At 35.4% G+C, this 18654-nt stretch overlaps 1 protein-coding gene across 1 annotated transcript in view; it reads left to right on the top strand.

Annotated features, from left to right (window-relative positions):
- Positions 1 to 18654, top strand: part of POF1B (POF1B actin binding protein) — a 68500-nt gene that overhangs the window by 14416 nt on the left and 35430 nt on the right. Inside the window, exons 4-5 of the mRNA XM_006167017.1 lie at positions 2473 to 2574; positions 6852 to 7038. Coding sequence (XP_006167079.1) covers positions 2473 to 2574; positions 6852 to 7038 — 289 coding nt within the window. The remainder of the gene's footprint in view (positions 1 to 2472; positions 2575 to 6851; positions 7039 to 18654) is intronic.

The raw sequence follows: 18654 nt of genomic DNA, 5'->3' as shown, positions 1-18654 counted from the left end.
TAGTAGACTGTGGTTCGAGTCCTGGACCTGTCGGCTTAAACTCACGCCAGGCGTGTGTGCATGCGTGCCCAAGATCCCCAGAGGAGAATGGAGGAGAAGGGATTGTGGCATGGCCATCCCCCTGGGGGGTGATTTCTTGCTTTCTGTCTGGTCTGTCTCTCTCTGTCCTTCTGGTGAGAGCACATGCCCTATAGCAAAAACCTCTCCCCCCCAAAAGAAAAATCTTACTGAAGTAGAACTCTGTTCACCTCACACCCCTGTTTAAATGCACTTAAAGACTTCTTATTGCTTACAGTACCAAGTTCTATCTACCAAACATGCCCACATGCCCACTGCATAAGAGGGATCTTCAAAATGTTCATGGGAAATGAAAAATATGTGCACCAATTTCAAAATTTCTTTGCACTTTTAGGCTGAATGGTAGCATGGTGGTAAAATGCAGTTCTCTTTCAGACAGAACCTCATAAGAAGGTTGATGATTCACCGCTGAGACCTCTTTGAGTATGGCACACACGTGACTGTGATCTGGGCTGGCTTAAGCTGGGGAGTTGATGTCTCCTGCTCTCTCTCTCTCTCTCTTCCTCCTTTCCTCTATCTCTTTCAGTCATGAAATAAATTTTTAAAGATTTGCACCAAAATTAACTGTACTGTAATTCAATTTTCCCACAGATTTTTTGAAGTCCCCTTGGATAACATAACACTTTTCTAAACTGAATTGAATTATTTTCTTTCCTTTATTTGTAATACCATTTTCTTCCATCTTCTCCTATCCAAAAAGCATTTTTTCAAATGCTACCTGACCCAAGTATCCTACCTGAACATTGCCATACAGAAATCAGTTTTTCTTCCTCTGAACTCTGTCCCATAAGTCCTACCTCTGTGGGTACTTGTAACTTTTTACCTTGTATAATGAATGTTTGTGTTCATATATTTTCTAGACCAGGAAATGCCAACATTTTTCTGTAAAGGCTATATATAAAATAGTACAGGCTTTGCTGACCACATGGAGCCTTAGTCTTCTTTGTTTTTATCTGCAGTCCTTTAAAATCTAAATACCATTCTTAGATTAAGGACAGTAGAAAAATGGGCTGTCTGCCATAGTTTGAGGAACACAGATCAGTATTAAATGACACTTCTAATAATATGGGTCTGATTCATGTATACCTCATAGATCTTAGAAAAATACATTGTGCATAGCAAGCACTAAAATGTGTTACTTGATTGCAAACAATTACCAAAGAGGCTCTTCTACAAATACAAACAGCGAATAGATTCTAGGAGAATCTCTCTAAATATGTTCATCTTTGTATTTAATAATTCATCAACTAGTCAAACTTAGTCACTTATATATCTGTTTTATCGAAGTATATGTGGAACATTTAGCTAAATCATCCACCTTTTATTCAAACTTAAATATAAGAAGTATATAGGTTTTGGTTCAATAGTGTCTTCCTTTCTCATTGTTTTAGTTCAATTGTTCTAAGAACATTTATGATAGCAGACTACAAAGATCCTAGTGCATAATGTTGATTTAAAAATGGCCCTAAGAACATTAACTGGTAACAGGCTTGTCCACCCCTCCTGGCCACCATCCTTTCTGTATTATTCCCTTATATTTCAAAATAAATGAATGCAACATTTCTTTTATAATAAAACAAACCCAGTGCTCCTTACAAAAGTGGAGGCTAAAATTAAAACCAGAAGATGGGAGAAGAATTTATTGCACATTACATTTATTTTATACTCCTGGTCTGATTCTTATTAGCTCTTCCCTGGTTTCTTTCAGATCTTGGACATATTACTAGCCTTTATTTCATTGACAGACATCTTCTAAGCACTTGGCTAATCCTACAGCAATTTGGTTGATTATGCAGAGATACAGTGGCTCTTAAAGCCTCTACTCTGTTCTCAATATTTAAAACATATGTTGTACTAAGAGCCTTAGCCTTGATTATAATCACAAGTAAGAATTGTACAATTCAAGCACAACCAAATTAAGTCCTAGAAAAAAATCTTTAATATAGCTTTACCTACTTTATGATCTACTAGTACTGAATTATGTTTATTTTGCATTTCTCTCATAATGCTTTTGCATAGAAAGAAATCTGCCAGTCAACCCAATTTAAATGAGATTGACCTTATGCTTATCTATCTCAGAGGAAACCCACTCTCTTTCCTTAGAAACAGAAGAAAGTATCTTTCCCACTCTCTTCTAACCTTACAATATTCTCAAAAAACTTTTTCAGACCTAGTAAAATGTAATGGGAGGAATCTAGATCATTCTCTTTGATAAAATTAACTGTCTTTATTGCTATTTATTTTCATCTGTCAGAACGTTATTGTATGTCATTCCACTTTCTTCCTAAAACCTGACACTGCCTCAGAGCCTATTAGAGAGGATATTTGCTTAAGTTAAGGTTCCTCTGAAAACATACCTTTCAAAACAAAGCATTGTCTTTATTTTCCTTATAGGAACCACTGTCTCCATTCCTAAGAGGAGGCCATTTCTTCCCAGGAAATAATGTTATTTATGAAAAAACAATAAGAAAAGTAGAGAAGCTGAATACAGATCAAGTAAGTACATTTATTTTAAAACTTATTTTATAAGTGTATATTTTCAAATTATGAATATTTTAGTAGAGCTAAAATGACTTTCAATTGTCAAGTGCCAGGCAAGATTATCTATATGAGTTATAATACTATGTTTTATGTTTACAGTTCTTCATATTATTCTTAATACTTTCATATCCATTTTCACATGTGAAGTGTTACTGTTCCTATTTTACTGAAAAGGAAACTGAATTCAAAGTATGTAAAGTCACATAGAAAATTAATGGTACAATCTGAACTTAATGTAACTATCCCAGTGCCTTTAATATTTTCTTTTAAACTACTCTTATAAAAATCATAATTTAAATCATTACAATTTTGTACTAATTCTTTGAATATAAAATGAATTTTAAATCAACAATATGTACACAGATATGTAAAATACTGTATACTTTAAATCACCTAGAAAACTAAAGTTTTAAATCACATTTTAAAAATTCCATTAAGTTTAATTAAAAATCAGAGTATGGAGTACAAAACTATTGCAGCATCATGGTAATTCCATGGCATCTAGAACCCTCTAAGTCCTTCTTTCATGCACAATTGTTACTGTAAGCATCAGAGGTTTCACATTGCTCTGTTTAGTGGATACAAGCATGTCTAGCCCAGACAAAGAGTAGGACTTGTCTCTTAGACAGTTTTTTTTGGTTTGTTTGTTTTTTAACTAGGGCAGTGTATTAATTTTTTTAGGGCTGCCATAATAAAGTACCAGAAACTGGATGGCTTAAAACAATGGAAACTTATCTGGAAGCCAGAAGTTTGAAATTACCGTGTGGGTAGGGTCACTTTCATTCTGAACCTGCCAGGAAATTCTTCCATGACTGTCTCCCAGCTTCTGGTAGCCTCAGGCATTTCCTGACTAGTAGATTCATCACTCCAATCCAGTCTTCACATGGCATCCTCCCTCTATGTCTTCATATTGTCTTCTCTCTGTGCATATCTTTCTCTCTGTTCAAATTTCCCATTTTAATAAGGATATCAGTCACATTAAATAGGGATCTATTCTAATTATCTCATTTTAACTGATTACCTCTATAAGGATCTTATTTCCAAATATGATCACATTCCAACTTACCAAGTGTTCAAACTTCATTTAATTTGGGGGAGTTACAACTCAATCCATAATAGGCGGTTAAATAATATCAAACCAGTTTTGATGACACAGTAATTTTTCTCACATACAGATGAAACTGATTAACTAGGTTTTTTCTTTTTAAACATCACACAAGAATACATTTTATTTATTTATTTATTTGAGATTTTTGCTATAGGGCATATGCACTTGCCAGAGACAAAGAAAGAAAGAAAGTGAGAAATCACCCTCTCCATGGGGGATGGCCATGCCACAATCCTTTCTTCTCCATTCTCCTCTTAGGAGTTTGGGGATGCACACACATAAACCTGGTGTGAGTTTCAAGCCACCAGGTCCTGGACTTGAACCATAGTCGGCCACATAAGAGTCCAGTACCTTAACCACTATGCCACCTACAGGCTACAAATTTTATTTTTTATTAGCACTTATGGGCAGTTATTACCAGATTCATAGAAATTAGCACATTATTATTTATCTGATACCTGTAAAAATGAAACGGATAAGCTGTCAGAATCATAAACATCTAAATATTTAAGATTTTGGTTTATTTGGAAAGCCAGATATAATATGAATGATTTGGTATGGTATGCATTGAATACATATCTAAATTAATTATATGTGTATGAATACAGAATTATGATTCAAAATAGAGTATTTTTCTTTCAAAACAGACTTCTAGGTACTTTTTATCAAAGTAGAATAATACAGCAAAGTCATTATACATGATTATTCCCAAAACCTAAGTAATAAGATATGTTTTCTTAGTTTGTGCTCTATACTGATCAGGAAAAAAAAAAGCCATAAAAATAAATAATAAAATAGCAAACATTTAGTTTAAGTTTTTAAAATTCCAGAATATTAACAAATGGTGTTGAAAAAAAACTGAGTATTCACCTGCAGAAAGATGAATCTGAACCCTTATTTGTCACCATCAACAAAAATCAACTCAAAGTGGATCAAATATCTAAACCTATGACCTCAAACTATAAAATGACTGGTGGAAAACACTGAGAAAACTCTGGGAGACATTGGGGTAGGCAAAGACTTCTTAAGCAAGACCTCAAAAGCACAGGCAATAACTCCCAAATAGACAAGTGGGATTACATCAGATTAAGAAGTTTCTGCACAGTAAAGGATACAGTAATTAGTGTAGTTGACAACCCTTGGAATGGGAGAAAATTTTTGTAAACTATGCCTCACAAAAAGGACTGATAACCAGAATAGAAAGGCAACTCAAGTGACTTGCCTGGAAGAAAATGATTAACCCAATTAAAAGATTGGGAAATGAGCTGAATAAACAACTCTCTAAGGAAGACATGTGATCAGCCAAATAGCGTATGATAAAATGTTCAACATCCCTCATTGTAAGAGAGATGCAGATCAAAACTACGACAAGATATCAACTAACCCCAGTCAGAATTGCAAAGATAAAAAAAAATGATAAGTGTGGCAGGGATGTGGTGAAAGGGGATCTTTCCTACATTGTTGGTGGGAATGTAAATTGGTCCAGCTACTGTGGAAATCAATATGAAGTTTCCTAAAAAACCTACAAATAGAACTACCATATGATCTAGCTATTCCACTCTTGGGTATCTACCCAAAGGACAGGAGAATGCTCATTTGGAAAACCACTTGCACATCTATACTTATTGTGGCATTATTTACAATTGCTAAAACATGCAACCAACCTAAATGTCCACAGATGAATGGATTGAAAAAATGTGGCACATATACTCCATGGACTACTATTCAGCCAAAAAAACCCAAAAAAACAAAAAAACAAGATCCTGGCATTTGATATAAAGTGTATGAATATGGAAGATTTATTGCTGAGTGAAGCAAATCAGGCTATGAAGGAGAGACATTGTATGTCTCCACTTAACATGTACTGAATGTCTCCACTGTATGGTAGAGACTGAGAGATGGGGGGACATAAAGGCATTCAAAATTGTTATGGGGATAAAGTGGAAGGAGAGTGGGAGGGGGAAGAGTGTAGGAAAGGAAATTTTGGGGAAAAAGTAGAGAGGTAAGACATTTGTGGGACGCAGATATGGCTTATTACCTGTTGATGATGATGTGTGTAGTATTCTCAACTGGGCTGGTCTGAGGTGTATATCATGCTGGGTAAAGTTTCTTTACAATCTAAATGATGTAAAATGAGTGAATGTATAAATTAATAATAAAAAAATTCCAGAATATTTTTCAGTGAAGTTCAGCCTAATATCCTGAAATAACTCTTAGCTAGAAATTGTAAGTCATAGGCCTAATTTTGCCATTAATTTGCTGTGTTTTTGTAAGGAAATTATATTATTTTTCTGAACTTCGGAGCTTGTTTTTTGTTACCTATAAAATTGGTGAGGCACATAATAATAAAGCTGATGATGTAGTATTAGTAATAGTAATAATAATAAATGTTTACAGTCTTTTACTTTGTATTAGTCAGTGTATAGATATTAATTCATTTAGTCTTCATGGATACCCAATGAGACTTGTACCATCTCCACTTTTATAAATGAAGTAACTGAGATTCATAAAGGTTGCATATATAGTTTGTCAAGATAACAGGTAGGAAGTGATAGAATCAGAGTTAGAATCCATGTTTTCCTTGTTTTGAAGCTTCAGTCTCTGGTTTTTGAATTTTAAAAAATTTATGCTCAATTTTCATAAGCTTAAGAACTGTGTGCTCCCCTGCTGTGCCTCTAATATGCTTCCTGACATTGAAAATCACTACATTATATTATTTTCTAATTTTATATCTATCTACATCTTCAGTATTATAGTATTATTATAGAATTAGGTCTTGAAGTGCCTGTTGAATCATCAAAGAAAAATTAATTAATATTAATATTCATTATAGATTTAGTGTTAAGTATAACTGGAATATTAATTTAATCAGAACATTCAATTCCCTGGCCAATCTAGGTAAGTATTTGAATGGTAACAGACACTGATCATATAAAAATAGATTTCAATACAAACTTTCCCAATGGAATACTTTGAAAAATAGTGTATCACTAATTTAAACTACGAATCTTATGGTTTAAATGATCTGAAATTATACATTAAACTTTTTAAATGGTTTCAGTTTTTTTCTTAATTAGTAATTTTCTTTCTCAGTGCCTGTTTTTGGTATGTGTATGTGTTTTAGGAATGCTATCCTCAAGTTCAATGTCATCATCACATCATCCAACAACCCCAGATTATCCACTCTCCACACTGTCAACAATCCCATTCTAGTGAGCATATCCAAACTATCACAGGAAATGACTCAATTTCTACAAGCACTGGCAATGAATTATGTCATGGTATATCAAGCCAGGTATGTGAGCAGGTAAGATCAATCAGTTGATATCTTATCAAACTGAAATAACACTTTTAAACCATTCTTACATTTCTGTACAGGTACCTACATTAAATTTTCATCAAAATATTGAGTTATATCAATGGTATTTGTGTTTTGTTAAAGCATTTTTAAAACAAATTTTCCCAACTCCTTTTATAAGAAGAAATAATTCAATTCCATTGATAATATTCACTCTATGAGATAAATTATGAACTGATTAATTAATACCTTCTAGCTGATCTTCAGCCCTAAAATGGGCCCAACAATTGCATAGCACTAAATATTTTCACGAGGTATGACATTTAAGTGAACAATGAATTGTAAATGAAACCATCTAAGAAGATTGTAATAGTCACATTTCACAAACTAATTATTTCCTGTATGTCTTCTTTGAGAATATATTGTATTAACTCAAGGCGGAATGAGTATATGTTACTATGTATTACATCAACAAAACAGAAACTAAAATTTAGTTACTAAGAAGAAATCTCCTGGGATACAATCCTCAGTGACTAATTTATATTTGGAAGACTTTGGAATCTTGTAAACATCTGCTATACAAGTGTTAAAGAAAAAGAATTTTCTTGTATCTTGGCAAAATCAACAACAATAATGGAACAATGAGGAATCAGTCTTAATTTGTATTGTTTTAGATCTCAAATTGACCTCTCTCATAGGCAACTCTTATTAAGAAGTAAAAGAAAACAATAATAAAAGAAGGAAACTGCCCACAAAAGAAGTTGGTTGCTTTGTCTAAAATATATGTGGGATTATTTCTAAGGATTGAAACTTTGAAATATGCACTCTGGCCATATTAATCGAAACAAACTACAAATAAGTTAAAATCTATGTTTTTCCCAATCTGAAAAAAAGCCTAAAGTTGTGCTTCCTCTGGATATGAGCTTAGAGATGTTGGCTTCTAGACTATGTTTAAACAAAATCCAAAGGGTGTTAAATATTTTATATTACATGGGTTACTAATAACCATAAAAAAGCCATTTTATTAAATTAAATAATTTGGAGTTGTCATTTTATAGGTCAAATATCAATAATTTTATATGGTTAATATGGTCTATAACTTTGCTTTTCCTTAGTTTTTCTATTAGGGAAAAATGACATGCACATAAAACATAATACAAAACAAAGTGTTTTGTTGTCTGTCATAAAAGAGGAACAAACAGCATGCTTTGAGAACAAAAAAGAGGAGATAAAGGTAGATAAAGAAAGGCTTTATCGAAGAGCTGGGAAATGACCCAGACTTTGAAAAATAGGCTGAATTTCCATATGTGGTTTTGTGGTATTGCATGGAGATAACATTCTAGAAAGAGGGAATCACATGAACAAAGTCCAAGATTTGGGAAAGGACATTTTGGTTTTCAGGATTAGCTAGAGGTTTGATTTGTATGGCATGGAAGACACATGATAAGAAGTACTAGGGATAGGATTAACATGATACATTATGGCCAGGTCATAACATCATTGTGTGTTAAGTTAAAAACTTTGGGCTTTTTTTAGTAGGCAATTGAGACTGACTGAGTGAAGGTTATTGAGCAGGAAAATACTGATGGTATGCTTTAGAAAGTTAACTCTAGCAACTTTGTGCAAGATAGACTTCATTGGCTACTTCTCACAACGATCAACTTAAGAAGGCATGGTGTTATTATTGTCCTTATTGTTTGATAAGGAAACTTGAATTCAAAGAGGTTACTTTACTTTCAAAGACTTAGATAGCTACTATGTGGTGGATCCAGGATTTACACACAAGTCACCTGTCTCTAAATCCTGATACTTCCACTTTGATTTTGGATCAATTATGTGGAAAGCCCTTAATCAATACTAGAAACATGAGTAGGGCACTGGATTAAAAGAATATGGGGAACTATTGGTGATATAAATGAATGTGGACTAACTTCATGATATGAAGACCTGGGTTCCTGTCCTAATGCTGTCTCTTTCAAGTTATGTGTTCTTAATAATACCAAATCTCTCAGCCTTGCCCTAATTCATTAAATTTGGGAATTAATGTCTACCTCATAGGGTTGATGTAAGGACTTAATGAAAATATAAGTTGATTATATTCATAAACTGAAATCTATAAAGTCTGGCATGAGAAAAAAATTCCATGGAGAAAGATCTGTGAAATGCATATTATTAAAGGCTATTTCAATAATGTAAATGTAAAATTTAAACTAGAGGGATGAGGGTAGAAACAGTCTGAGGGACAATTATCAGAGAAAGGAACACTATCACAGGATTAAGAATGTTGTCTAGTGACAATTGTAATGCTGTGATTGTCCTTCACTAACATAGTACATCTATTAATATATGTGGCCAGACTACATATTGTTTATTTAGAAAACAGGCAGAGTGGGGTAACTAATATATTGCTTCCAATTTTGTTATTTATGTTGCTGTTTGAGATTCCTATGCATGTTTGTTAAATATTAGAGGCTTTTTGTATGGGTATTTTTGCTTGTTTTTTTTCAATATTTTATGAGGTTAAGGTTGAATTGCTGCTGAAAGTAGAATAGTGTTCTTGAAAGTTTAGAATTTGTAATTCCACTTAAATGTCCATTCTTGTTCATAGTGAGGACAGGGTAAACTGGTTGCACAGTTCCTATGGACAAAGAGGGACAGAGAGAGAGAGAGAGTTAACTCTCTCAGTAAGGCTCCTTGGTGTGTACATGCACCCTGTAGTTGTGACACATGATGGAAGAATCTCAAGGGAAAATTGACCAGATACAAGGCAGGCTCTTTTAAAACTGAAATTTTGCCCCTTTTTAGTTTTTATCATTATTATTTATACATTCAATCGCTATACATCATTTACATTGTAAAGAGGCTTTACCCATAATGATATACACCTCAGGCCAGTCTAGTTTAAAATACTATGTATGTCATTATCAACAGGTAATAAACCCTATCTGTGTCCCACAAATATCTTACCTATTTTTTCCCCAAATTTCCTTTTCTACACTCTTCCCCTCTCCCCCTCTCCTTCCACTTTTTCCCCAGTGTCCATAACAATTTCCAGTGCTTTTATGTGCTCCTTTTTAAAGTTTGTGTTTAGAGTTACATTGTAGTTTGAAGACAGCATGGCAGAGTGGAAAGGATACAGGCGGCTGTCATTTCAATCATCTGAGTTTACAAAACCTTATAGTACTGAGCAGTGTAATCTTTAGTAATTCACTTAACTGGAAAGAATTTCCATTTAGTTATAACCAAAAGGGGAAGAGTTATACTCTTAAATGTACATTATATATCCTACAAGAGTATTCAAAGAGATAAAATATATAAAGCACCTAGCTTAGTGCCAAGCACATAGTAGATGCTCAAGTGAATACTTGATTTTTGACATTCTTCTCTAACCTCAGACCCCAAGTGTATCAACGCATCAATTTAAGAAATTGGTTCCATCATAATACTATCCTTAGATGGAATTAAATCATCTTTAAAGTGCTTTTCCTAAGACAAAATATGCTAAAACATTTTTCAAAAAATCACGTGTCTAAAAACCTAATTCACAGGAACCAGCAGTTAGCGTAATGGCTATGTCGCTGGACTCCCACGTAGTCGACCGCGGTTCACATCCCGGACCCAGTGGCTTAAAACTCACGCTGGGCGCGTGTGTGTGTGTGCCCAAGATCCCAAGAGGAGAATGAAGGAGAAGGGATTGCGGCGTGACCATCCCCCCTGGGGGGTGATTTCTCGCTTTCTGTCTCTCTGTCTCTCTCTGTCTGTCTGGTGAGCACACGCGCCCTATAGCGAAAAAAATAAAAACCTCTCAAAAAAAAAAAAACCTAATTCACAATATTTTTTAATGATTTATTTACTTATTTATTTCCATTTGCTACTATTATTTTATTTGACCAGAGAAAGAGAGAGAAAGAGAGAAAGCAAGTTGTCAGGTCTGGGACTCAAACTGCAGTTGACAATGTGGGAATCCAGCGCCTTTAACCAACACACCACCTGCCAGCCCCCAAAATCACAATATTTTTTTATAAAAATAATTTATATAGGGATCAGCTAATGATGCAATGGTTATTTTGCTGGACTCCCATGTAATCAACTGTGGTTTGAGTACCAGACCCAACGGCTTCAAACTCATGCCTGGTGTATGTGCATGCATGCCCGAAATCCTGAGAGGAGAGTGGAGGAGAAGGGATTCTGAAATGACCATCCTCCAGGGGAGTGATTTCTCAATTTCTGTCTTTCTCTGTCTCTCTGGTGAGAGCATGTGCCCTATAGCAAAAGTCTTTTTAATAAATTAATTTACATATATTTTCAGTGGTCTTCCCTATCACAGCATCATTTTTGTTTTAAATTCAAATATCACTAGTCACATATTCCCTGGGGAAAGTAAAAATAACAAACTGTGATAATTTTCTTGCGATTAGCAAGGAACAGATAATTTCATATATTAGTGACAGGAAAAAGCTCAACTGAACTCATTTTACAAGTTGTCATACAGGTGGTGTTTGTAAGCAAGACTCAGGTAACTATGATTATTATGTGTGCAACTCTTCATTTGGCTTGAGGCTTCCAAGAAACCTTTTGGAAAGTCATGGGAAGATGTAAAGGGAAAAGTCATTCTCACAGGGATAGTGCTATTGCCAGTGGAAAAAACTCATGATGTCATGCCTTTCTTTCATCACTTGAAAATTCAGTGTCTGTCTACCAAGACAATGGGCACCTTAATGTTAGGTGCTTTCTCTGGCAGGTACCTAGGAAGCTTGGTACAATATTTATTTAACATAAGTTAAATTCCATCACTTTCACTAGTGATGGAATTTCAGGACAGATTAGTTCAATAAACTCAGCAGTTCTGCCTGTCCTCTCACTAACCAATATGTAGCTCAAGTCCCTCTCCATATTTCTTGCTTTCTTCTTACTCATTATTGAAGTAAAGGACATTTTGTGTGAACTTCTATCTCTTATCTCTTTTATACAAATTTAGTTCATATCTGTTTGGGACCCATCTTTTTCCAACACTTGCTACTCTGTTTCCTGCAACTTCATGCCAGGATGCCCTTTTGAACTCTTGTTTTGTGACAAACCCATATTTATTTTTTTTAAATTGTGTATTTGCTCTTTTTAGAAAGTTTTTAACAAAGTAATACAAGTACGCAGTCCTGTAGCCCACTTTTAACCAGTCTCCTTGCCTCAAATTATCACTATCTACTGGCCCTCCTGTCACTTTTTCCATCCTTCAGCAGTTGCATCAGCCAGCTTACAATCTTCTTTCCACTTCCTACTGTGACTCTCGCCCTGAGGTCTATGAGAACTTCATCACTCCATATCCGTGATCTTTCCCACACTCTTTTCTCAAGGTTCTTTCACTCCATATCCGTGATCTTTCCCACACTCTGTCCTCAAGGCTCTGCATCATTCTTTCTTCATTCTACATCTTCAGCCCACATAGACTTTGACAACTTCTTGAACTTATTTATCATCACTTGAAACAATTTAACCTGGAATTCTGAATGTGTCTTTCTCTTATCATCAGTTTCTTACTTCATCTCCTACTCTGTCCTTTCTACTTAGCCTTGCCCTCATTAAATTCTCCAGTCCTTAGTTTCAAGTAGGGCTATTGTCACTCAATTCAGCAATGCTCTGGCTAGACCTTAAATTTTTTGTTGCATGCTCCTATTACTGTCCTTACTTTGCTGATCCTTTACTTTGGGTAGACTACAATCCATTCTCTCTGTCCCTAGATTTTAATCTCTTTATTTGCTAGAGAAGGTCTCAAATGTAAGGCACTTTGGTCTAGCACAGATTGTCTCTGACTTACAGAATTCCTTCCATCGCTAGACAGGACTTTTAATTAAGTCTATTAGACTTGCTACTATAGTCTTCAGTTTCTCATCCTTCTTTCCCACTTTCCTCATAGTCCAAGTTCCACTGTTGCTTTCTTCCTTTCTACAGGTGGCATTGCCTTCTTCTTTCTGGCAGTGGTTCTCAAACTTTAGTGTGCACCAGAATCATTTGAAGGGCCTGTTCAAGTAGAAATTGCTAGAGATTGATCATTTGAATTTCTAAGTTACCTAATTATCCTGATGCCACTGGCTCAAAAACAACAATTTGAGTTCACTATCTGAACTCTTTCAGTATCACTAAAAAATTTCTCTTTACTGTCAGCAAACTTCTAATTTTCTTGATCTTCAAGAATTAGAACTCCAACTTCATTTTCCAACTCCTTTAAAAATTTTACCACTATATTCACTTAAGATCTGTTTTGTTTGTTTGTTTGTTTGTTTTGGGGGACCAGCAGTTGGTGTAATGGCTATGTCGCTAGACTCCCATGTAGTCGACCACGGTTCGAGTCCCAGATCCAATGGCTTAAACTACACCAGGCGTGTGTGCCTGCTTGCCCAAAATCCCAAGAGGAGAATGGAGGAGAAGGGATTGCAGCATGGCCATCCCCCCTGGGGGGTGATTTCTCGCTTTCTGTCTCTTTGTCTCTCTCTTTCTGGTGAGTATACACACCCTCTAGTATAAACCTCTCCAAAAAAAAGTCTGTTTTTTGTTCCCTTTAGCTGCAAAGGGAACCCACACATTCCTTAATATTTTGAAAATCAGACTCTAACTTCACTATGTTCCTGAAACTGCATTTATTGGCCTCCAATTTACCAAATTCTTCTTCCTTTTCTTTGTCTTCATCTTGCTCCAGTTCTGTTCACCCATTCTATTAATACTCTTTTCCCCTGTTATACTGTATTGCTGTTTCTAAGTCTTCTTGGGCTCTTTTTCCTTCTTTCATCAGGGGAACTTCCTCCTCAAAGACTCAACCTTGGCCCCCTTCTCCTTTCTCTACTCTCTCTCTCTCTCTCTCTCTCTTTTTTTTGGAGAGGTTTTTGCTATAAGGTGTGTGCACTCACCAGATGGACAGAGAGAGACAGAGAAACAGAAAGTGAGAAACCACCCCCCAGAAGGGATGGCCACACCACAATCCCTTCTCCTCCATTTTCCTCTTGGGATCTTGGGCACGCACGCACACGCGCCTGGCGTGAGTTTTAAGCCACCAGGTCCAGGATGCGAACCGCAGTCGACTACATGAGAGTTCAGCAACATAGCCATTACCCTAACTATTGGTCCCTACCCTCTCTCTTTTGACAACATGATCTAAAAATCTTGGCTCCTTCTACTTCTTTTATCTATATAAACAACTCCTAAAATGTTCTTTCTCAGCTTCCATCTATCATTTTTAATTGCCTACTTGATACCTCTTTTTGGCCATTTCTCAATCACCTCCGGCTGATAATACCAGCTTTTTTACTGTGTTTCACCTGATTCTATTGTATTGAGACCTACCATCCTCTATCACTGAACTTAAATTTTAGCATTTTAAAATATTTCCTATACTTTAATATTTGATATTTTATCAATTGTCATACTTCAACGACTCTTCCTGTATACAACCTCTCTGATATAGCTTAAAAGGTAAGTTTCTTGTTTCTTCCTTGAAATTCTTTTGTTATTTGACCTATAGCTTTCTTTATAGCCTATGCCAATTAGTCGCTCTATTTACCTTGTTAGAGTAAGCTTTAAAAAAAGATGAGTCAGGACCAGCAGTTAGCGTAATGGCTATGTTGCTGGACTCCCATGTAGTCGACCGTGGTTGGAGTCTCAGGCCCAGTGGCTTAAACTCACGCCAGGCGCGTGTGCATGTGTGCCCAAGATCCCAAGAAGAGAATGGAGGAGAAGGGATTGCGGCGTGGCCATCCCCACCGAGGGGTGATTTCTCGCTTTCTATCTCTGTCTCTCTCTGTCTTTCTGGCAAGCGCACACACCCTATAGCAAAAACCTCCAAAAAAAGTATCATCTCTGAATGTCAAAGTTCATATAATGTAGAAGTTAGCAGGAAAAGTTCAACTACTATTCCTGGAATCTCATAAACTACAATTACAAAACAAAACAACTTGAAACCAGGACAAGAACTTTCAAGACAATAGTGAGTTAAGTCCATGGTTTCCCTTTAGAGATTGCTTCCTTTCTTCAGATTTTTCTAAAAAAGTCACCACTAATTTGCAGCTGGTTACATACCTAAACACTATTTCCTTGGATTTGCTGGAGCATTTCTCATCAAGGGTTTTATTACCTGAAATCAGAGATGGAGTTGAATTGCTTGGACATTACTGTAGTCAAATAGTAATCTGATGAAGGGGTCTTAATTGATGCATCCTCTTCCCTGTTTATATATGAACAGCTAATGCTATTATTTAACATTTGAGATTGACATTTGAGAGAGCACTCATTCCATCAAGTAGATGGGTACCTATGGGATGCCGCTATACCTCAAGTGTCTTATCAACACAATGTTGTCACATAGAGAAAACCTCCATTCATTAATGTTACTATTATTCTGGCCCAAGGCATTTATGTTTCCTTTGGAGGCTTCCTATCTTTGCTTTCTCAAGGCAGCAAGAACATGGCCTTGAGACAACTCTAAAAGCTATGCAAAAACACACCCAGGAACAGTTTCAACAAAATTAAGAAACTCTAAGGAGTTGTTATTTAGTACTTTAAAATATTGCTAACTGGGACATCACAGTTTAAGATGAGGAAATTTTACCTTATTCTTGAGTACTAATCTTATCAAGACTTAACACTAGATGAAAGTTTGACTTCCTTCAGGACTCTCCCTTCCAAACTTGTGGACCCAAATGGATTTTGGACTTACTGAATGTAAATTGCAATACTATAAAAATGAAAAGTGTAAAAATTTGAGAAAGAATACACTCACATAGAAGTGAAATTTTGTTACCTGATTTTACACCTCATCTCTTTTGCCAAAAATAACTCACTCTTCTGTTTTAAAGGTCTTACCTTTTCTCTAGTGGAAAAATATTTATTATCTAAACTTCAGGCATATTGTGCATAATTTCACATTAAGAAAATAAAACTCCGGGACCAGCAGTTGGCGTAATGGCTGTGTCACTGAACTCTCAAGTAGTCCACTACAGTTTGAGTCTCAGACCCGGTGGCTTAAACTCATGCCGGACGCATGTGCATGCGTGCCCAAGATCCTGAGAGGAGAATGGAGAAGGGATTGCGGCATGGCCATCCCCCCTGTGGGGTGATTTCTCGCTCTCTGTCTCTCCATCTCTGTCTTTCTAATGAGCACATGTGCCCTATAACAAAAACCTCTCCAAAAAAAAAAAAAAAAGGAACAAAAGGAAAGAAAACTTCCTTACTGTTTCAAGTCCAAGTCCAACTAATATGCAATGGGGAACAGTGCAATTCCAAACTCAGAAAACAAACACAAAGAGATCATTTTGGAAGCCAATATAGTGCAGTGGTTATAAAACAGCATTGCTTTATTTAATTTTTTGTAGAATACATGACCTATGCCTTCATATGTGAGTGTTAAAAAAATATGAGTTCTCTCAAAATAAAATCATTTTCTATTGGTAACTTCTTACACCTTTTTCTAGCTTTGAACACAGACACAATATTGATCTAAATAATTCCTTATCCTGGTTTCTGTGATTCTTTATTTGGATATCTAAATTTACCACACAGAAGCCACATGAACAAAGGATTCATTAATGGCATTAATTCATTAATAATTCATTAAAGATTAATGCAGGCAAAAAAAATCATGCACTTAAAGGATCAACTGGTGTGTGGCGCATTTGTGAATAAATTAAAAATAAGTAAATATTTTAAGACAATTTGCAACTATGAAATTACTTTGTCAAACAAGATAAACTTGAAGGAAAAGAAATATTATTTTCACATTATGAAGAAATTATAATTAGTTAAGAGAAAAATATGTTTGTAAATTCTAGCCAAGAAGTACAGTACTTAAATATTCTTGGTTAAGGAAATGCCCTCTTATATTAGGAAAGTTGTAGTCTTGGAAGAGACACAGGAAGAAATGAGAAGGAGCATCTACCTGACCAGCTAAAGCAATATAAAGAACCTAAAGATAGATGGAGTGTGATTGATATGACATCTAGATTTTCCATTTGTTCAACTATCCTTAATTTTTCAAATCATAGTTGATACCATTTTATAAAGGTTTTTGTCATACAGCGTATGCACTCAATTGTGAGAGACAGAAAGAAACAGTGAGAGGGAAAGTGAGAAATCAACACCCTACCCCTACCCCCCTCACCCCGGCCTGGGGTTATGGCCATACCACAATCCCTTCTCCTTTATTCTTCTCTTGGAATTTTGGGCATGCATGCACAAAGGATTTGAACCACAATAGGTAGGGCATGTGGGAGTCCAGTACTTTAACTACCACACCACCTCTTGGCCCCCAAACCATATTTTTAGGCCGCTTCTAGTTTAATGAATGTATAGATAATCTTAGAAGAGGGAAATACATGAATAAAACACAATATTTATATGTATGTATCCATGCTTCTTCTGTATAAAGACTTGCCTAATTTTGAAATTCATTTTATGAGAGAGGTCTGTCAGTGAGGAGCTGTTGGCCAAGATCTAGAAGTCCATGTAAAACTCAAATGTCAGCTTCCAGCTCTACAAGGAGTTCAGTTTAGCTGCTACAATTAGACTGATCTCTTCCTCATATGAAGAAGTTTTCAAGAAATCACAATATTCTTGAGAAAGTTTTGCTTATATTCTTTTTGGCTTTCTTAGCCATTCTTATTGATTGCTTTAAGAGAGAAATATCTAGGAAAATTCTTTCCAGAATCAGCTGGCAATTGGGCTCAGTTATAATCAGTTAACTACTTCTTTCAGTTCAACAAGTATTTACTAAGCACCTATACAGTGTTCCACCAGTATTGTGCTAGAAACTAGTGCAATATTCCAAAAAGTGTGTCTCGTTCTTTATTCTTAAGTTTATTCATTTCTTTTGTAGTAGAGTGAAGGATGCTTGAGAGAACAAGATTTTCATCCATAAAATAATACTGAAAACAATTCAAGAAAATTGAGCACAAAGAGCTAAATTAAATTAGTTTGTGGACTGGCATAGTTTCAGTTTTCTGGAGGTACTAGATCTTGAAATTGGTTTCAAATGATGAATAAGACTTGGATACACAGTAAGAAAGAGAAAGGGTATTCTAAGCAGTGAACAATTTGCATAAAAACAGAGCAGGAAGGAGAGCATGGTTTGTTCCCAGAACAGAGAAATCTGTGGTTGGTACAGAGAACATATTGAGAAATAGAAAATGCTACTATGCTCATGTAAGTACTTAAGAGTTTTATATAGAATATATAGATGTAGATATATGGATCTACACCTATTTCCATTTATTATTTACATATGTATAGCTATATACAAGGGGACTTCGAAAAGTCTGTTAAAATGGAATCAAAGTATAAGATCATTTTGGCCCCAAAAATTTAAAAATTGGAGCATATTCTTCATAATATGCCTTTTCCATGAACTTTTGAAGACTGTGTGTTTGTGTGTGTTTGTGCGTGTATGCATTACTTGCTAATTCTATGACATGTAAACATACTGCTAGATTATATTGACTTTACAAGATAACCCATCTACTCATGCCTTCATATGACTCTGTTTAAGAGATAATCATTACCTCCCTAAAAAAGCACTTCAGAAGGATAAACAGACAAGATAACTAATATTGTGGTGTATATCCTTTTTTTTTTTTTTTTTTTTTTTAGGCTT

Source organism: Tupaia chinensis, unplaced genomic scaffold (genome assembly GCF_000334495.1).
Source record: "Tupaia chinensis unplaced genomic scaffold, TupChi_1.0 Scaffold144426_1, whole genome shotgun sequence".
NCBI lineage: Eukaryota > Metazoa > Chordata > Mammalia > Scandentia > Tupaiidae > Tupaia > Tupaia belangeri.
This window is presented reverse-complemented; position numbering and strand designations above follow the sequence as displayed.